Source organism: Talpa europaea (assembly GCF_964194135.1).
Source record: "Talpa europaea genome assembly, chromosome: 6".
In the NCBI taxonomy this organism is placed as follows: Eukaryota; Metazoa; Chordata; class Mammalia; order Eulipotyphla; family Talpidae; genus Talpa; species Talpa europaea.
In genome coordinates, this window is record NC_140072.1 from 54,854,132 (window position 1) to 54,870,318 (window position 16,187).

Here is a 16,187-nt window from a genome sequence, read left to right on the forward strand (position 1 = left end):
TATTTTAATCATGCGTCTAATCAAGACAGTTCCTTTGCCTCCCCTATTAGTTCCTGCTTCACTTTCTGCCAATTTGATGAAAGCTGAAATAATAAAGATTCCCATGCAGGCCTGAATTGTTTATATGCAAAATATGCTTCCCATATTGTCTTAAATATTTTTTAAGCAGAATTCTATTAGAGATCATTCGGATCAGTAAATAATCCTTTAAACCTTTAACCCAATTTTAGTGTGAAATAGCTTGATTAGTTTTTTCTAATGTCTAAGATCAGCCTCAAGAATTTTATTAGAAAAGGGAATGAGAAAGACACACAGTGATACAGAGCAGAGCAAATTGGGTTTTCTTGGTTTGCTGTTTTGTTTTTGCCTTTGTACAAAGTAAGGATAACTATAATAGGAGGATTAGGAAAACATAAGACTTTAGTTTGGGAGTCCAGGGTACCACCATACTCTCTTTCAGCCATCAAAACCTACTTCCCCCAAGACTCCAAACAAACTAGCTCTATTAATACAACTTAGCTGCATTATTGGTTAAATGAACTTTGGATTGTTTAAAAAAAAAAAAAAAAGAACTTTGGATCACAGAAAAATAAATTTAGAACTCCAAACATTGAACTTCAAATATATTATTAAGCAGTTTATAAACTTCTGCCTGCCTTTATAACAAATGATCAGTTCCTACCTCGTGCTCGCACCCGACATTCTTCTTCCTCTGCATTTTTGAGTATTTGTTTAGCATGATTCAATGAGGATTCACATTTTAGTAGGTTTTTCACATGTGCAGCCAGTGAATCTACACTGCTGGCAGCATCATCACTCTCTGACACACCCTCTTCCTCTCTGCTATCTGTCACGCTTGTCTTTGGTGACGCATATGGAAAGAAGTTTAGAAGAACATCAGAAACTGATTCCAAGGAATTACTGTCCCATGAGCAGGAACTTGCATCACTGCTTGAATCACTTTTTATGATAGTCATCATGGGGATTACAATTTTATTCCCAATGGTTCTACTATACCCTTCAGGTTCAGATCTCATTACAGATCTGGCTGCTTTATATTGCCTAAGGGTTTCATCTAATGTCACTCTGGCTTTACTTTCTGCTTCCTCTAGAGGACTTCTAACTGTAGTTGAACTAATAAACTCCCAATTTTCAATGCCTCTCTGGCATTTCATATTCGTCTGTGTGCTAATATCCTTCTGTATGTACTGGTTGGCTGGGTTTTCCTCTGTGAATGACTGTTTGTGAGGCAAATCACCATGAGAGTTATCAGTTGTTGGGGGTTCTTTAAAGCAAACCACCTTCTTAGATTGTATATATGAAATATCATTAACATCTCGGAAAGGCACAAGGGGAGAAGGAAAATTACAGCGTTTCAGTGCTATATTTTCTGCCTCCATTAAAAGTGTCCGAATCTCTTTAAGAGTTTTGGAACCACTGCCTGTATCCCGGATATCCTTAGAGCCAACATCTTCAAAACCTGATGATTCTGGCTTATTTATTACAATTCTACTATCAGCCTGAGAATTTAAAGGCATACTGTTTGAAGTAAGACTAGAATTAGAAGAATCCAAATTATCTATTAGCCTCTGGACATGGTCTGAAACAAGTTTGTGTTTTTCACTACGTGAATAAGTATCAGGGGAAACTGTTGAGAACCTAGTAATCTTTTCATCTTGCCCAAGACCACTTGAGAGCATCAGAGCACCTTCGACTAGGTGTCTATTTGGCAAATCCTTTTGATAGGATATATCTGGTTTCTCTCTGGGTGAAAAGGAACTAGGAAGAGTTGTTGGTAACAGAGTTTTCTGGTTAGCTTGTCCAGGGATAACTGAAACCTTTAGCGCATTTTCAGTTAGATGTTTATCTGGCAATTCCTGTGAATAGAAAATATTCGATTTCTCTCTATGTGAAAAGGAACTAGGAAGAGGTAGTGGAATCCCAGAATCCACCTCAGTGGGTTCAGGAACAGTTGAAATCTTCAGAATAGCTTTACTTTTATGTTTATCTGTCAACTGCTGTTGAAAGAAAATACTGGGTTTTACTCTCTGAGAATAAGAATCATGAACAACTGCCAATGATGGAGTCTTCTGGTCTTCCGGTCCAATCACAGGTGAATCTTTAGGCTTCTCTCTTTGTAAATAAGGGCTAGGGGAAATTGTTGATGACTCAGTCTTCTGTTCAGCTGATCCAGGAAGAGCAAAAACTTTTAAAGTTTCTTTAGTAAGATTTGGCACCTCCTGTGGAAAAGAAACACCAGCCTTCCCTCTATATGAAGAGGAACTGGAGGGGATTACTTGTATCCCAGTCTTCTGGTCATCTGGTTCAGGAACAACTGCAAATTTCAAAGTTTCTTCACTAATACCTGGCAAGTCCTTCTGATAAGAAAATATAGGTCCCTCTCTAAGGGAAACTGAGGATACAATTCTTTTACCAGTCTTCTGTTCAGCTGGTCCAGGAACAGCTGAAACTTTCAGAGTTTCTTCAGTAACATCTGGCAAATCCTTCTGATAAGAAAAGACAGGGAGCTCTCTAAGAAAAGTAGTGGGTACAATTTGTACACCAGTTTTCTGGTCAACTGATACAGGAAGCCCTAGGAGTCTGAACACATCATCATTAGTATCTATTAACTCTTGCTGGTAAGAGACAATGGGCTTCTCTCTATGTGAGTAAGAAGAGGTTACTGCTGATATCCCAGTCTTCTGATCAACTGCTCCAGGACCCCCTATAATTTTTAAAGCCTCTTCAGTAATATCTGGCAACTCCTGCTGGTAAAAAATGGCAGGCTCCTCTTCGTATGAATAGGAACTAGACAGTGCTGTAGGTATTACAGTCTTCTGGTCAGTTGATTCAGAAACACTTGAAATTTTCAGAGCCTCTTCAGTTAGATGACTATCTGACAACTCCTGTTGGTAAGAAATAATAGGCTTCTCTCTGTGTGAGTAAGAAACAGAAGTTTCTACTGGTATTCTGGTTCTCTGGTCACCTATTCCAGGAACAGGTGAAACTTTCTGAGCCTCTTCAGTTAGAGGACTATCTGGCAAGGCCTGTTGGTAGAAAATAATAGACTTCTCTCTATGTGAGTAAGGAATAGAGGTTGCTGCTGATTCCCCACTCCTCTGGTCAGCTGACTCAGAAGCAGCTGAAACTTTTGGAGCCTCTTCTGTGAGATGTCTATTTGGTAAGGCCTGTGGATAGAAAATAATGGGTTTCCCTTCTAGTGAGGAGGAACTTGATACTGTTGATATCCCAGTCCTCTGGCCAGCTGATTCAGGAGCAGCTGAAGCTATAGGAGCCTCTTCTGTGAGATGTCTATTTGGTAAGGCCTGTGGATAGAAAATAATGGGTTTCCCTTCCAGTGAGGAGGAACTTGATACTGTTGATATCCCAGTCCCCTGGCTAGCTGATCTAGGAGCAGCTAAAACTTTCTGAGCCTGTTCAATTAGAGAACTGTCTGGAAATTCCTGTTCATAAAAAACAATGGGCTTATCTCTCTGTGAGTAGGAAGCTAAAGGTTCTGATGGCAACCCAGTCTTCTGGTCTGTTGGCCCAGGAACAGCAGAAGTGTTTTCAGCCTCTTCAGTTAGATGACTCTCTGGCAACTTTTGTTGGTAAAAAATAAATGGCTGCTCTTTATGTGCATAAGGAATAGAGGTTACTGTTGATATCCCAGTCCTCTGGTCAGCTGACCCAGGAGCAGCTGAAACTTCTGGAGCCTCTTCCGTGAGATGCCGATCTGTTAAGGCCTGTGGATAGAAAATAATGTGTTTCCCTTCCAGTGAGGAGGAACTTGAAGATACTGGTGATATCCCAGTCCTCTGGCCAGCCAATCCAGGAGAAGCTAAAACTTTCTGAGCCTGTTCCGTTAGAGAACTGTCTGGAAATTCTTGTTCATAAAAAACAATGGGCTTATCTCTGTGTGAGTAGGAAGTAAAAGGTTCTGATGGCAACCCAGTCTTCTGGTCTGTTGGTCCAGGAACAACAGAAGTGTTTTGAGCCTCTTCAGTTAGGTGACTCTCTGGCAATTTCTGTTGGTGAAAATTAAAGGGCTGTTCTTTATGTATGTAAGGACTAGAGGTTACTGTTGATATCCCAGTCCTCTGCTCAGCTGATCCAGGAGCAGCTGAAACTTTCTGAGCCTGTTCAGTTAGAAGACTCTCCTGTAACTCCTGTTGGTAAAATATAAAGGGCTGTTCTCTATGTGCATAAGGAATAGGGGTTACTGTTGATAACCCAGTTCTCTGGCCAGCTGATCCTGGAGCAACTGAAACTTTCTGAGCCTGTTCAGTTAGAGGACTGTCTGGAAATTGTTTGTAAAAAACAACAGGCTTATCTCTGTGTGAGTAGGAAGTTAAAGGTTCTGATGGCAACCCAGTCTTCTGGTCTGTTGGCCCAGGAACAAGAGAAGTCTTTTGAGCCTCTTCAGTTAGATGACTCTCTGGCAACTTTTGTTGGTAAAAAATAAAGGGCTGCTCTTTATGTGCATAAGGAATAGAGGTTACTGTTGATATCCCAGTCCTCTGGCCAGCTGATCCAGGAGCAGTTGAAACTTTCTGACCCTCTTCAGGTAGAGGACTCTCTTGCAACTCCTGTTGGTAAAATATAAATGGCTGCTCTCTATGTACGTAAGGAATAGAGGTTACTGTTGATATCCCAGTCCTCTGGTCAGCTGATCCAGGAGCAGCTGAAACTTTCTGAACCTGTTCAGGTAGAGGACTCTCTTGCAACTCCTTTTGGTAAAATATAAAGGGCTGCTCTCTATGTGCGTAAGGAATAGAAGTTACTGTTGATTTCCCATTCCTTTGGTCAGCTGATCCAGAAGCAGCTGAAACTCTTGGAGCCTCTTCTGTGAGATGTCTATTTGGTAAGGCCTGTGGATAGAAAATAATGGGTTTCTCTTCCAGTGAGGTGGAACTTGAAGATACTGTTGAAATCCCAGTCCTCTGGTCAGCTGACCCAGAAGCAGCTAAAACTTTCTGAGCCTGTTCAGGAAGAAGATTATCTGGCAACTCCTGTTGGTAAAAAACAATAGGCTTATCTCTGTGTGAGTAGAAAGTAAAAGCTTCTGATGGCAACCCAGTCTTCTGGTCTGTTGGCCCAGGAACAGCAGAAGTGTTTTGAGCCTCTTCAGTTAGATGACTCTCTGGCAACTTCTGTTGGTAAAAAATAAAGGGCTGCTCTTCATGTGCATAAGGACTAGAGGTTACTGTTGATATCCCAGTCCTCTGGCCAGCTGACCCAGGAGCAGCTGAAACTTTCTGAGCCTGTTCAGGAAGAAGATTATCTGGCAACTCCTGTTGGTAAAAAACAATAGGCTTATCTCTGTGTGAGTAGAAAGTAAAAGCTTCTGATGGCAACCCAGTCTTCTGGTCTGTTGGCCCAGGAACAGCAGAAGTGTTTTGAGCCTCTTCAGTTAGATGACTCTCTGGCAACTTCTGTTGGTAAAAAATAAAGGGCTGCTCTTCATGTGCATAAGGACTAGAGGTTACTGTTGATATCCCAGTCCTCTGGCCAGCTGACCCAGGAGCAGCTGAAACTTTCTGAGCCTGTTCAGTTAGAGGACTCTCCTGTAACTCCTGATGGTAAAATAAAGAGGGCTGATCTCTACGTGCATAAGGTATAGAGGTTACTGTTAATAACGCAGTCCTCTGGTCAGCTGACCCAGAAGCAGCTGAAACTTTCTGAGCCTGCTCAGTTAGAAGATTATCTGGCAATGCCTGTTGGTAAAAAATAACAGGCTTATCTGTGTGTGAGTAGAAAGTAAAAGCTTCTGATGGCAACCCAGTCTTCTGGTCAGTAGGTCCAGGTACAGCTGAAACTTTCTGAGCCTGTTCAGTTAGAGAAGTCTCTGGGAACTCCTGTTGGTAAAAAGTAACAGGCTTTGCCGTATGTGAAAAGGAAGCGTAAGGCTCTGATGGCAACCCAGTCTTCTGGTCTGCTGTTCCTAGAACAGCAGAAACCTTTTGAGCCTCTTCAGTTAGATGATCCTCTGGCAACTTCTGCTGGTAAAAAATAAATGGCTGCTCTTTATGTGCATAAGGACTAGAGGCTAGTTTTGATATCCCAGTCCTCTGGTCAGCTAATCCAGGAACAGCTGAAACTTTCTGAGCCTGTTCAGTTGGAAGACTGTCTGGAAACTCTTGTTGGTAAAAAGTACCAGGTTTATCTCTATATGAATGGGAAGTAAAAGGTTCTGATAGCAACCCAGTCTTTTTTTCAGCTGATCCAAGAGCAACTGAAATTTTCTGAGCCTCTTCAGGTAGGTGACTGCCTGGTAAAGTCTGCTGGTAGGAAATATTGGGCTTCTCTTCAAATAAGTAGGACCTAGCAGACCCTGTTCGTATCTCAGCTCTGTGGTCCACAGGTCCAGGGACAGCTGAACCTCTCAGAGCCTCTTCTGTGAGATTATTGTCTGTCAACTTCTGTTGGTAAAAAATAAAGGGTTGATCTCTATGTGAGTAAGGAGCAGAAGTTACTGCTGATACTCCAGTCCTCTGGCCAGCTGACCCAGGGGCAGCTGAAACTCTCTCAGCCTGTTCAGTTAGAGAACTGTCTAGAAACTCCTGTTGGTAAAAAACAACAGGCTTATCTCTGTGTGAATAGGAAGTAAAAGGTTCTGATGGCAACCCAGTCTTCTGGTCTATCGATCCAGGAGCTGCAGAAACTTTCAGAGCCTCTTCAGTTAAATGAGAATTTGGCAACTCATGCTGATAGAAATTACCGTGTACCCCTCTATTTGAGTAAGAAGTAGGGGATGCTAATGGTATCTCAGATTTCTGGTGAGCTGTTCCAGGAATAGTATGAGCCTCTTTAATTAGCTGACTTTCTGGTAGCTCCTGTTGGTGGAAAAAGTTGGACTTCTCTCTGTGTGAGTAAGAGGGAGAGGTTACTGCTGATATCCCAGTCCTCTGGTCAGTGAATCCAGGAGCAGCTGAAACTTTCTGAGCCTGCTCACTTAGATGACTCTCTGGCAGGGCCTGAGGATAGAAAATGTGGGTTTTTTCTCCATGTGAATGAGAAGTAGAGGGCCCTGTAGGTATCCCAGTTTTCTGGTCAGCTGATCCAAAAGAAGCTGAAACTTTCAGACCCTCTTCAGGTAAATGACTGACTGGCAACTGTTGCTGTGAGAAAATAATGTGCTTCTCCCTATATGGATCCGAACTAAAAGTTACTGTTGTTTTTCCGCTCTTCTGGTCACCTGGTCCAGAAACAGCTAAAACTTTCAGAGTCTCTTCAGTAGGATGACTGCCTGGCAATGTCTGTTGGTAGAAAATATTGTGCTTCTCTCCAACTGAGTAGGAAGTTGGAGGAACTTCAGGTATGCCAGCCTTCTGGGCAGCAGGTCCAGAAGCAGCTGAAACTTTTAGAGTCTCTTCAGGAAGATGACTAACTGGCAACTCTTGTCTGTAAAAAATATTGGGCTGCTCTCTATGTGAGTAAGTAGTAGAGGTTACTGCTGGTATCCCAGTCTTTTGCTCAGAGAATCCAGGAGCAGCTGAAATATTCTGAGCCTGTTCAGTTAGATGACTGCCTGAGAGGGCCTGTGGGTAGAATATATGGGGTTTTCCTCTTTGTGAGTAGGAACTAGTGGGTACTGTTGATATCCCAGTCTTCTGGTCAGCTAGTTCACGAACAGCTGAAACTTTCAGAGTCTCTTCAGTTAGATGACTATCTGCCAATGCCTGTTGATTGATACTATCAGTATGTTGGTCAATAATGTTATCCTGAGGAGACCTTACAGCCAAGTGAGAAAATTCATCAGGGGACAAGGATAAATGAGATTCAATGTCTGAAACTCCAGGAGTGGTAGTGATGTCTGGTCTCAAGTTAGAATGTGTAATATCAGTTATGCCTCCTTTAGAAGTAACTCCTAAAGAAAAAGAGATTTGTTAATATTGTTAATATTCTCAATGATTATATAATTAAAATAAATTATTTTTTATGCACTGAAATAAATAAAAGCAAGTTTTCCCTCCTTGGGTCTTCATGCTTTTAGAAAGGAATCCTAAGGAAATGTCAAAGGAGAGAAATATTTACGCACAAAAGTATTAATTACAAAATCATTCTAAGAACAAACTAATGTAGACACTCAACAAGAGCAATGGTTTTAAAATAGCAGTATATTCATTTGAAAAAATATTGAGCGACTTAAAATTTGGAGTTTTAAAAATTTTTCATTCTAATGGGAAAATGTTGTCTACTCTGGAATTTTACTTCACTCTACTTATAAAGTAATAAGTTAGCCTGCTGTAATGTCAGTGTATGCTGGCAAATGAGACTACTCAATCAGAAATAAAATCATTTATTCCATGACACAGCAAAAGATCATCAGCTTACTTTCATGTATATCCCCTTCTCCTAAGTCCTATGAAGGTAGTGCAATAAGGCCCAGATAAATGTTAGACATGCAGTGAGTCTAACTCACTCTCCTAATAAATGCACCCCAAATAAAATACTTGTTTTTAAGTGTAGGAAATCTACACTTTCATTTCATGTCTAAGGGTTACACAAAGAAGTCTGAACTCAGTTCATTATATGGCATGGAGAGTTGTTGACAGATTTGATCAGAACTGCACTGCAGGAACATAGATCCAAGATGGATAGGAATGGAATGTGAGAATATAAGCTTCATTATTTAACAGAATTTCATGCAAGGGAAATGTTCTATCATCCAATACAAAAATTCTAAATGATCTCAAGAAAGGTGGAAAATAGATGATGCAACAGAAATGCAATCATTCCCCCCCCCCAAAAAAAAAAAAGCTTACATCCTTTTTAGGATGTAAAGCTTACATCCTTTTAAGAGGAAGCAGAAAATAAATTGGTAAGAATATAAGTAGAGAAAGAATAGTCTCTCCAACAAATGGTGTGGGAAAACTATATATATATAGCAACATGCAAAAAACTGAAACTGGACCATAATCACACATCACACACATTTTAAAAATAAATTCACTTCAATCTAATACCTAAAAATCTCAAAATTCTTAGAAGAAATCACAGGTGGATAACCTCCTTGACATTGATCTTGGAAATGTTTTTTGGATTTGACCAGAAAAGCACAAGCAACAAAAAGCAAAAAATAAGTGAGACTACATTAAACTAAAAGGCTTGTGAACAGCAAAAGAAACCATCAACAAAACGAAAATGTAACCTACCAGACAGAAGAAAATACTTGCAAATTATTTATCAGGTAAGAGGTTAATGCCCAAAGTATAAAAAGAACGGGGCCTCCCTGGTGGCGCAGGGGTTAAAGACGGTGCTATCAAGCTATCACCAGCCACTGCAGCATGAGTTCAATTCCCCATGTGGCCAGGGAGCTACCTACATGGCACAGCAGACCTCTCCTGCCTCGCCCACTGCTCCCCTCAGTAGTGTATTTCAGTAAATCTGCCTGTTCTATTCCCCACTCTCTCTGGTGAATCCTCTCACCTCCCATACCTCTGGCTTCACCCCAGTTCTTGTAAACATAAATAAATAAATCCTTTAAAAAAAAAGTATAAAAAGAACTTAACCAAGATAAAAAAAAAAATAACCTAACTTAAAAATGGGCATGGGCTGGATAAATTGGAACAAAGAGGATAATGGTACGGTAAAGGATAGAATTGGACTTTTAGCAATGCACTTAATGCAGTATATATATATACATGCTGATTCTCAATGATGCATGCCTGAAACTTAGATAATCTTATAATGAAGTATAACTTTAATTAAAAATAAATGGACAGATGATCTGAACACTTTTTTTTCCAAAAACATGCAAAGAGCTAATAGTTACATGAAAAGGGGTTCAACATGACTAATCATGAGAGAAATACAAATCAAGACCACAACGACAAATCATTTCACACCTGAATGGCCAGCATCAGAAAACACAAGAAACAACAAGTGTTGGTGAGAATGTGGAGAAAAGGGAACCCTTGTTTCCTGTTGGTGAGAATGTAAATTTGTACAGCCACCATAGAAAACAGTATGGAAGTTCCTCAAAAAGTTAGAAATAGAACTTTCATCTGATCCAGTAAGTCCACATTTGGATGTTCATTCAAAAAAATCAAAACACTATATTTAAAGATATAAGCACCATGTTCAATGCAGCATTATTTCCAATAGCCAAGATATAGATGCAACCATATCAAGCGTCCAACAATAGATGAATGGAATAAAAAAATGTAGTATACAGTCACATATCACTTTATCAACAGACAGCATATGTGACGGTGGTTGCAGTATGCTATACCATAAAGCCTGATATGTAGCAGGTTATAACAACTAGATCTGTATGGTAAGTATCTATGATGTTCACACAACGATGAAATCAGAACATGCCCCCGTCACTCAGACTCATGACTGAACACATATGGTACAATGGATTATTCTGCTGTTAAAAAAAAAAAAAAGGGACAAAAACTTGTTATTTTCAATAGGATGTATAAACCTTGAGAGCATTACGCTATACAAAATCTTACTTGCATGTACAACCTTAAAAAAAAAAAACACTAAGTTCAAAATTAAACAAAACTTAGTTCATAGATATAGAGAACAGACAGTACTTGCTAAAGATGCGGTGACAGGTGGGCAAAATGTGTGAAGGGATTGAAAGTTTCACAATTCCAGTTAGAAAATAAGTAAGTATGGAGATGTAACTGCAGTATGGTGACTATAGTTAATAACAGTATGTTGCATATTTCAAAGTTACTAAGAGTAAATCTAAAAAGGTCTCATCACAGACACACAAAAATTGTAACTATATGGTAAGAATGATAACTAGATGTTAAGTTGTGATCATTTCAGAATATATACAAATATCAAATCATTATGTTATATACCTGTAACTAATATATGCCAAATTTACATCAATTAAAAAAAAAGAAAAAATATTAACCCAAAAAAGCTTTGTTTTCTAAGTAATTCTTAAATTTTCAAAATTTTTTTTTGTTTTTTTTTTTTTAATAGAGGCATGTTTTATTTATTTATTTGTTTGTTTGTTTTGTTTGTTTATACAAGCACTGGGTACAGTCAGAAGCATGGGAGGGTGAGAGAATTCAGCAGAGCCAGAGCGGGGAGCAGAGCAGGCAGAAGGACCGAAGTACACTGCTGAGGGGAGCAGCGGGCGGCAGGAGAGGTCTGCGCGCCATGTGGGACCCTCCTCCGGTGGCCGGGGAGCAGCCGGGGATCGAACCGGCGCTGCAGAGGCCGCGGGCAGCTTCGCAGCCCAGCGCTCAACCGCTGCGCCACCGGGGAGGCCCAATTTTCAAAATTTTTGTTTGCTTTTGGATCATTACAAAGTGAGTGATATCCAGAAGGGGACAAATGTGTTAAAATATACAATACAGATCTTGAGAGATGCAGAGATTTGTTTTTTGTTAAAGATTTATTCATTTATGCATACAAGAGCTGAGGTACAGGCCAGAGGTACGGGGGTTGAGAGGATTCACCAGAGACACAGCGGGGAACAGAACAGGCAGACTGACCAAAGCACACTGCTGAAGGCAAGCCAGGAGAGGGCTGCTGTGCCATGTGGGCTGCGCCCTGGCCAGCCGGGAATCGAACTTGTGCTTCAGTGGCTGCGGATTGCCCCATAGGCTGGGTCCTAATCCTTGAGCCACCAGGGAGGCCCAGAGATGCAGAGGTTTATACAAGATAATAAGACCTTACTTAGGAAGATCTCAGCAAGAAGGAAAACATTTGTAAAGAAAACTGAAATAACAAGTGCAAGTTAAGCTGCTTAAAGTACAGGAGGAAACTTGTGATCTAAATCTAAACAAGCAATTTCTGACAGTTTCATATAAGTTTAAGGACATATATTTCAAACTGGTAGAAGTTATAATGACCATAAATCCATGGTCATTTCTGAAATATGTTTGTGTAAGTAAAGAATATATGATGATGATGGCACAATTTTAGAGTGCTTACTCTCAGCCCTGGCAAAGGATAATAAATACACAATGTGAGTGTTATATTATTACCATATGCCTACTGAATCTTTGAGCATTCATTTTCAGAACCAGGGGGTAGGCCTGAAGATAAAAGATTTGACCATGAAACGGAAGAAAGTTGCCCAGAAAAAAGCTATCAAAATTGTGTATCAGTACCTTTTAAAGAGGAGACTTGGTTAGGATTGGTTGAAGAACTCCTTTCTTTTAAGAGTCAAGTGCTTATTAATATAAAGGGTTTCCTTAGGAGACAAAGATAGCATGGTTTTATTTCCCAAAGTATAATCTAAAAATCCTCTATGGGGCATCCCTGGTGGCATAGGGGTTAAAGACAGCACTAGCAAGCTATCACCAGCCACTGCAGCATGAGTGGGTCCCAGCTGGCCAGGGAGCTACCCACATAGTGCAGCAGATCTCTCTTGCCTCGCCCTCTGCTCCCCTCAGCGGTGTATTTCAGTAGATCTGTCTGTTTTGCTCCCCCCTCTCTCTGGGGAATCCTCTCACACCACCCCTTCCCCCGGCTTATACCCCAGTTCTTGCATGCATAAATAAATAAATCTTTTTTTTTTATTTTTAAAAGATTTATTTATTCATTTACACAAGAACCGGGGTACAGATGCGCAGAAGGGTGATAGGATTCACCAGAGACAAAGTGGGGAACAGAACAGGCAGACTGACGAAATACACTGCTGAAGGGAGCAGCTGGCGAGATAGGAGAGGTCTGCTGCTCCATGTGGGACCCTCACCGGCAGGCCAGGGATCGAACCAGCGCTGCAGAGGCTGCGGACAGCTTCACAGCATGGCGTTTAACTGGCTGCACCACCAGGGGAGGCCCAAATAAATAAATCTTTAAAAAAAAATCCTCTATGACCTGAATAAGAAAAGCAATCAAGTCCTTTATTTTTCATAGACAAAATGAGCTGCAATTTCAATTCAATTTTATATATGACAAGGGCTTCTACATTAAGCACACAATACTAGCACACAAAACCAAATCAGCGTATTTCTGGATCTTGAGAATTCAAACTCTACTAAGGTCTGGCTGTCCTGAGAAGTTCCTATCCTATATACACAAGTAGAATGAAATTCCCACAGTTTCCAAAAGGACATTAGTAATAGATTAAGTTAGTATTTGTTTTCATTGCAGTTATTCTTACTTACTAATTATGAATTACTGTAAGTTTATTGTTTTTACGATTCCCTAGTTATTAATTATCGACAACTATATAATTATTACAATTTTGCTGTGGCTTATTTAATTTTTGAGCAAATGACAGCTATCTGCATCAACATTATTTTAAATCTAAATTTTCTCAAAACTAGATTATAATAATGTATTACCGTTCAAATAGCAATTCTTGATACCTTTATTAACGAAGCAGATGTAAATGTAATACCTCTACTTGCCTTGTTAAAAACATATATACCATTTAAATAACTTTCAACACAATATAAAGTTATTTTGCTGAGTTTTAAAAGCTTATAGGGTACTGTTTGATAACAAAATCATATATATATATAAAAATCATATATACAATGTCAAACTACAACCTAATTTTTTTTGTTGTTGCTATACTACAAGTGAACTGGTAAGGCACTCTTACCAAAGGCACCTCTTCTGCATTCCTACGATGACAGTGACTTCAAAAAGCTAATAAACTGCTCCTGTTGTTCATGAACTGTCACTGAGCCATAGGTTCAAATCTAAAATACACATCTTTCTAATGCTGTCGTAAAGATTATATGACATAACATACCTAAAGCACGTGGCAAATAGTAAGTACACCCCAACTCACAGAAAGGGGACAGGAAGAAGATGGAATTTCATGTCTTGTTTTCAAGTCCCTAATCCTTAAAGAACCCTCCCAAAGACCTACCCCAATCAAAGTCTTCACTTTGAGCTACAGCCAGTTAGCAACTCGAAGGGAGAGAGCAACCAAATAAATAGCAACCTAAAGTACTAAGGCTAACCTAAAGAACAGGCTTCAATCATTAAGTAAAGCAAGAACACTAAACAAAAGCACACAAGTTACACAAGTCATAGAGTTGGCGCCATATGATGAGCTCAATAAAAATCTTAAAATAATGCAAGAAGCAAATCCATGGGTCTTTATAATAACAACTGAAATAGAGTAATTTAGCCTGATATAAATTTTACTTTCATTTGTTGCACATTCTTGAGAACTTATACCCCCCCAAAGCACAAAGTCTAGGTCCTTATTATTTCACCCATCTCTACTGAGTCTACCTAGACATTTAATTCACTTAATATTCAAAAATTGGTAAGCTATTCCTCATGAGGGGCTCAAAAATAATGTAAAATGCCAGATGCAAGCAAAACATTAACAAAGTCCCAGTCCAATCCTCAGAACACTTAAACTATTAAATTTTAATTACATGAAGTACTGAAGTCTTCCAAATTTAATTTCCCATTTCCAGTTTTTTTCAACTGACTTTGAGGACACTCCAATCTAAAAAATCTTCTAAATATTAAATTCATTATGTTCAAAACTAAATTCACTTCCCCACTTGCTAATAGTGTCATCAATTCTCTATAATACAGACTAAAGTTTGTCAAGTTATATCCAACCTCTTCTGTATTCTGAACTCCTCAAATCTTACTACGTGGGTTATTTAACCACGATTTGCAAATTATGTTGATTCATACTTTGGACCCTGGTAGGTCCAAAATGACTCAGCAGTTACTTTCTGCCCATCATGACATGGAATCCAGGAGATATGCCAATGAAAAATAAGGAATCAGGGCAATTTGTATCAAGGGCCCATTTCAATATAATACGATATTTAGTAAAAACAAACAAAAACAATTTTTTTATTCACCTCCTCTTCACAGGGAAACAATACCTGTATGAGTGTTATAGGGATGTTCAAACACTGGACAGATGAGACTGACAGCAATTTAATAACCATATTACTCACATCCAGTAGAGTGGAGCACTGGACCATGCAAGGTTACATATGGTCATGCTTGCATTTAAGGACAGGATGAACAAGCAGGAGGCAGGCTTTGTAGTAGAAAAAGGACAGGGTAACCCTTGGTTCCCAGAGAAGGATGTAACTGGCTACTTTGATTAACTTCACAAGCTGGCAGGGGAATGAAACGCATCAGATTGACAGGTAGAATGCAATTGGTCTGATTAATAGGGGGACTAGACAAGTAGGGAGCCTTTCCCACTGAATGAAAGATCTCCTATCTTCAGATGTCACAGCAGTATATATTGCGGAATCTTAATTTTAGGCTTTTATACACAAAAAGGGAGAATAATTATATAGGATTAACTTCTCTGCATCACACTAGAATTAAGACAGCAAAAATCAGCAATATACTTTGATAAGTCAAAGTAAATTTTGTAAGCCCTAGTCACTAATATAACTTAAAAATTAGCTAGAAAATCATTACAGAAATTAAAATATCACAACAGAAACTATCTATTTAATGCAATAAAGTATGGAATGAATAGGACAACAAAGACATGAGACATATGGAAAATAAACCAGCAAATTTAAATTCAATCATATCGACAACAGTAAATGTAAATGGATTAAACTATCACATCAAAAGGCAAAGATTGCCAGTCTGGATTAAAACAAAAACAAGACCCAATTATATGCTGTCTACCAGAGAAACATGTTTGATTAACAAGTTGACAGGGAAGGGATGAAAAATGATAACCCATACTGTGTACCTGGAGCAGCAATTTAATACTGATAAAAGGCAAAAATACCTTAAAAACAAACAAAAAAATATGCTTGACAATTTATAACAACAAAAATGTTAATTCAACAGAAATAAACAACAATTATAAATATGAGTGAACCTAATATCATAGTCTCAAAATACATCAAGCACTCTGACACAAAAGAAGGGAAAAACAGACAATTAGGCAATAATAGAGACGTTGATACCCTACTTTCAAAGATGAAGATAACAACTAGGCAGAAGATGGACAAGGATACAGAAGACTTGAACACAATAAACCCAATGGAACTAAGAGACATCTATAGAACACACCACTTGACAACAGCAGAATGCATATTCTTCTCTAGCATAAACTGTACAGTCTAAAGAATAAACTATTTATTAGGTCATAAAGCAAGTCTTGTAAAATTTAAAAGAACTGAAAACATACAAAGTGTATGTATGATTCCAACAAAAATGCAATCAAATGCGGTATGAGTGAGAAAAGGAAATTTATGAATATGTGGATATTAAACAACACTATAATACAGGAT

At 39.0% G+C, this 16,187-nt stretch overlaps 1 protein-coding gene across 1 annotated transcript in view; it reads right to left on the reverse strand.

Annotated features, from left to right (window-relative positions):
* The window catches only part of ALMS1 (ALMS1 centrosome and basal body associated protein), a gene marked incomplete at both ends in the record, with an annotated part of 137,681 nt that overhangs the window by 83,076 nt on the left and 38,418 nt on the right, over window positions 1–16,187 (reverse strand). The window contains 1 exon segment of the mRNA XM_084234837.1: window positions 683–7,870. Within this exon segment, the coding sequence (XP_084090963.1) occupies window positions 683–7,870 (7,188 nt within the window).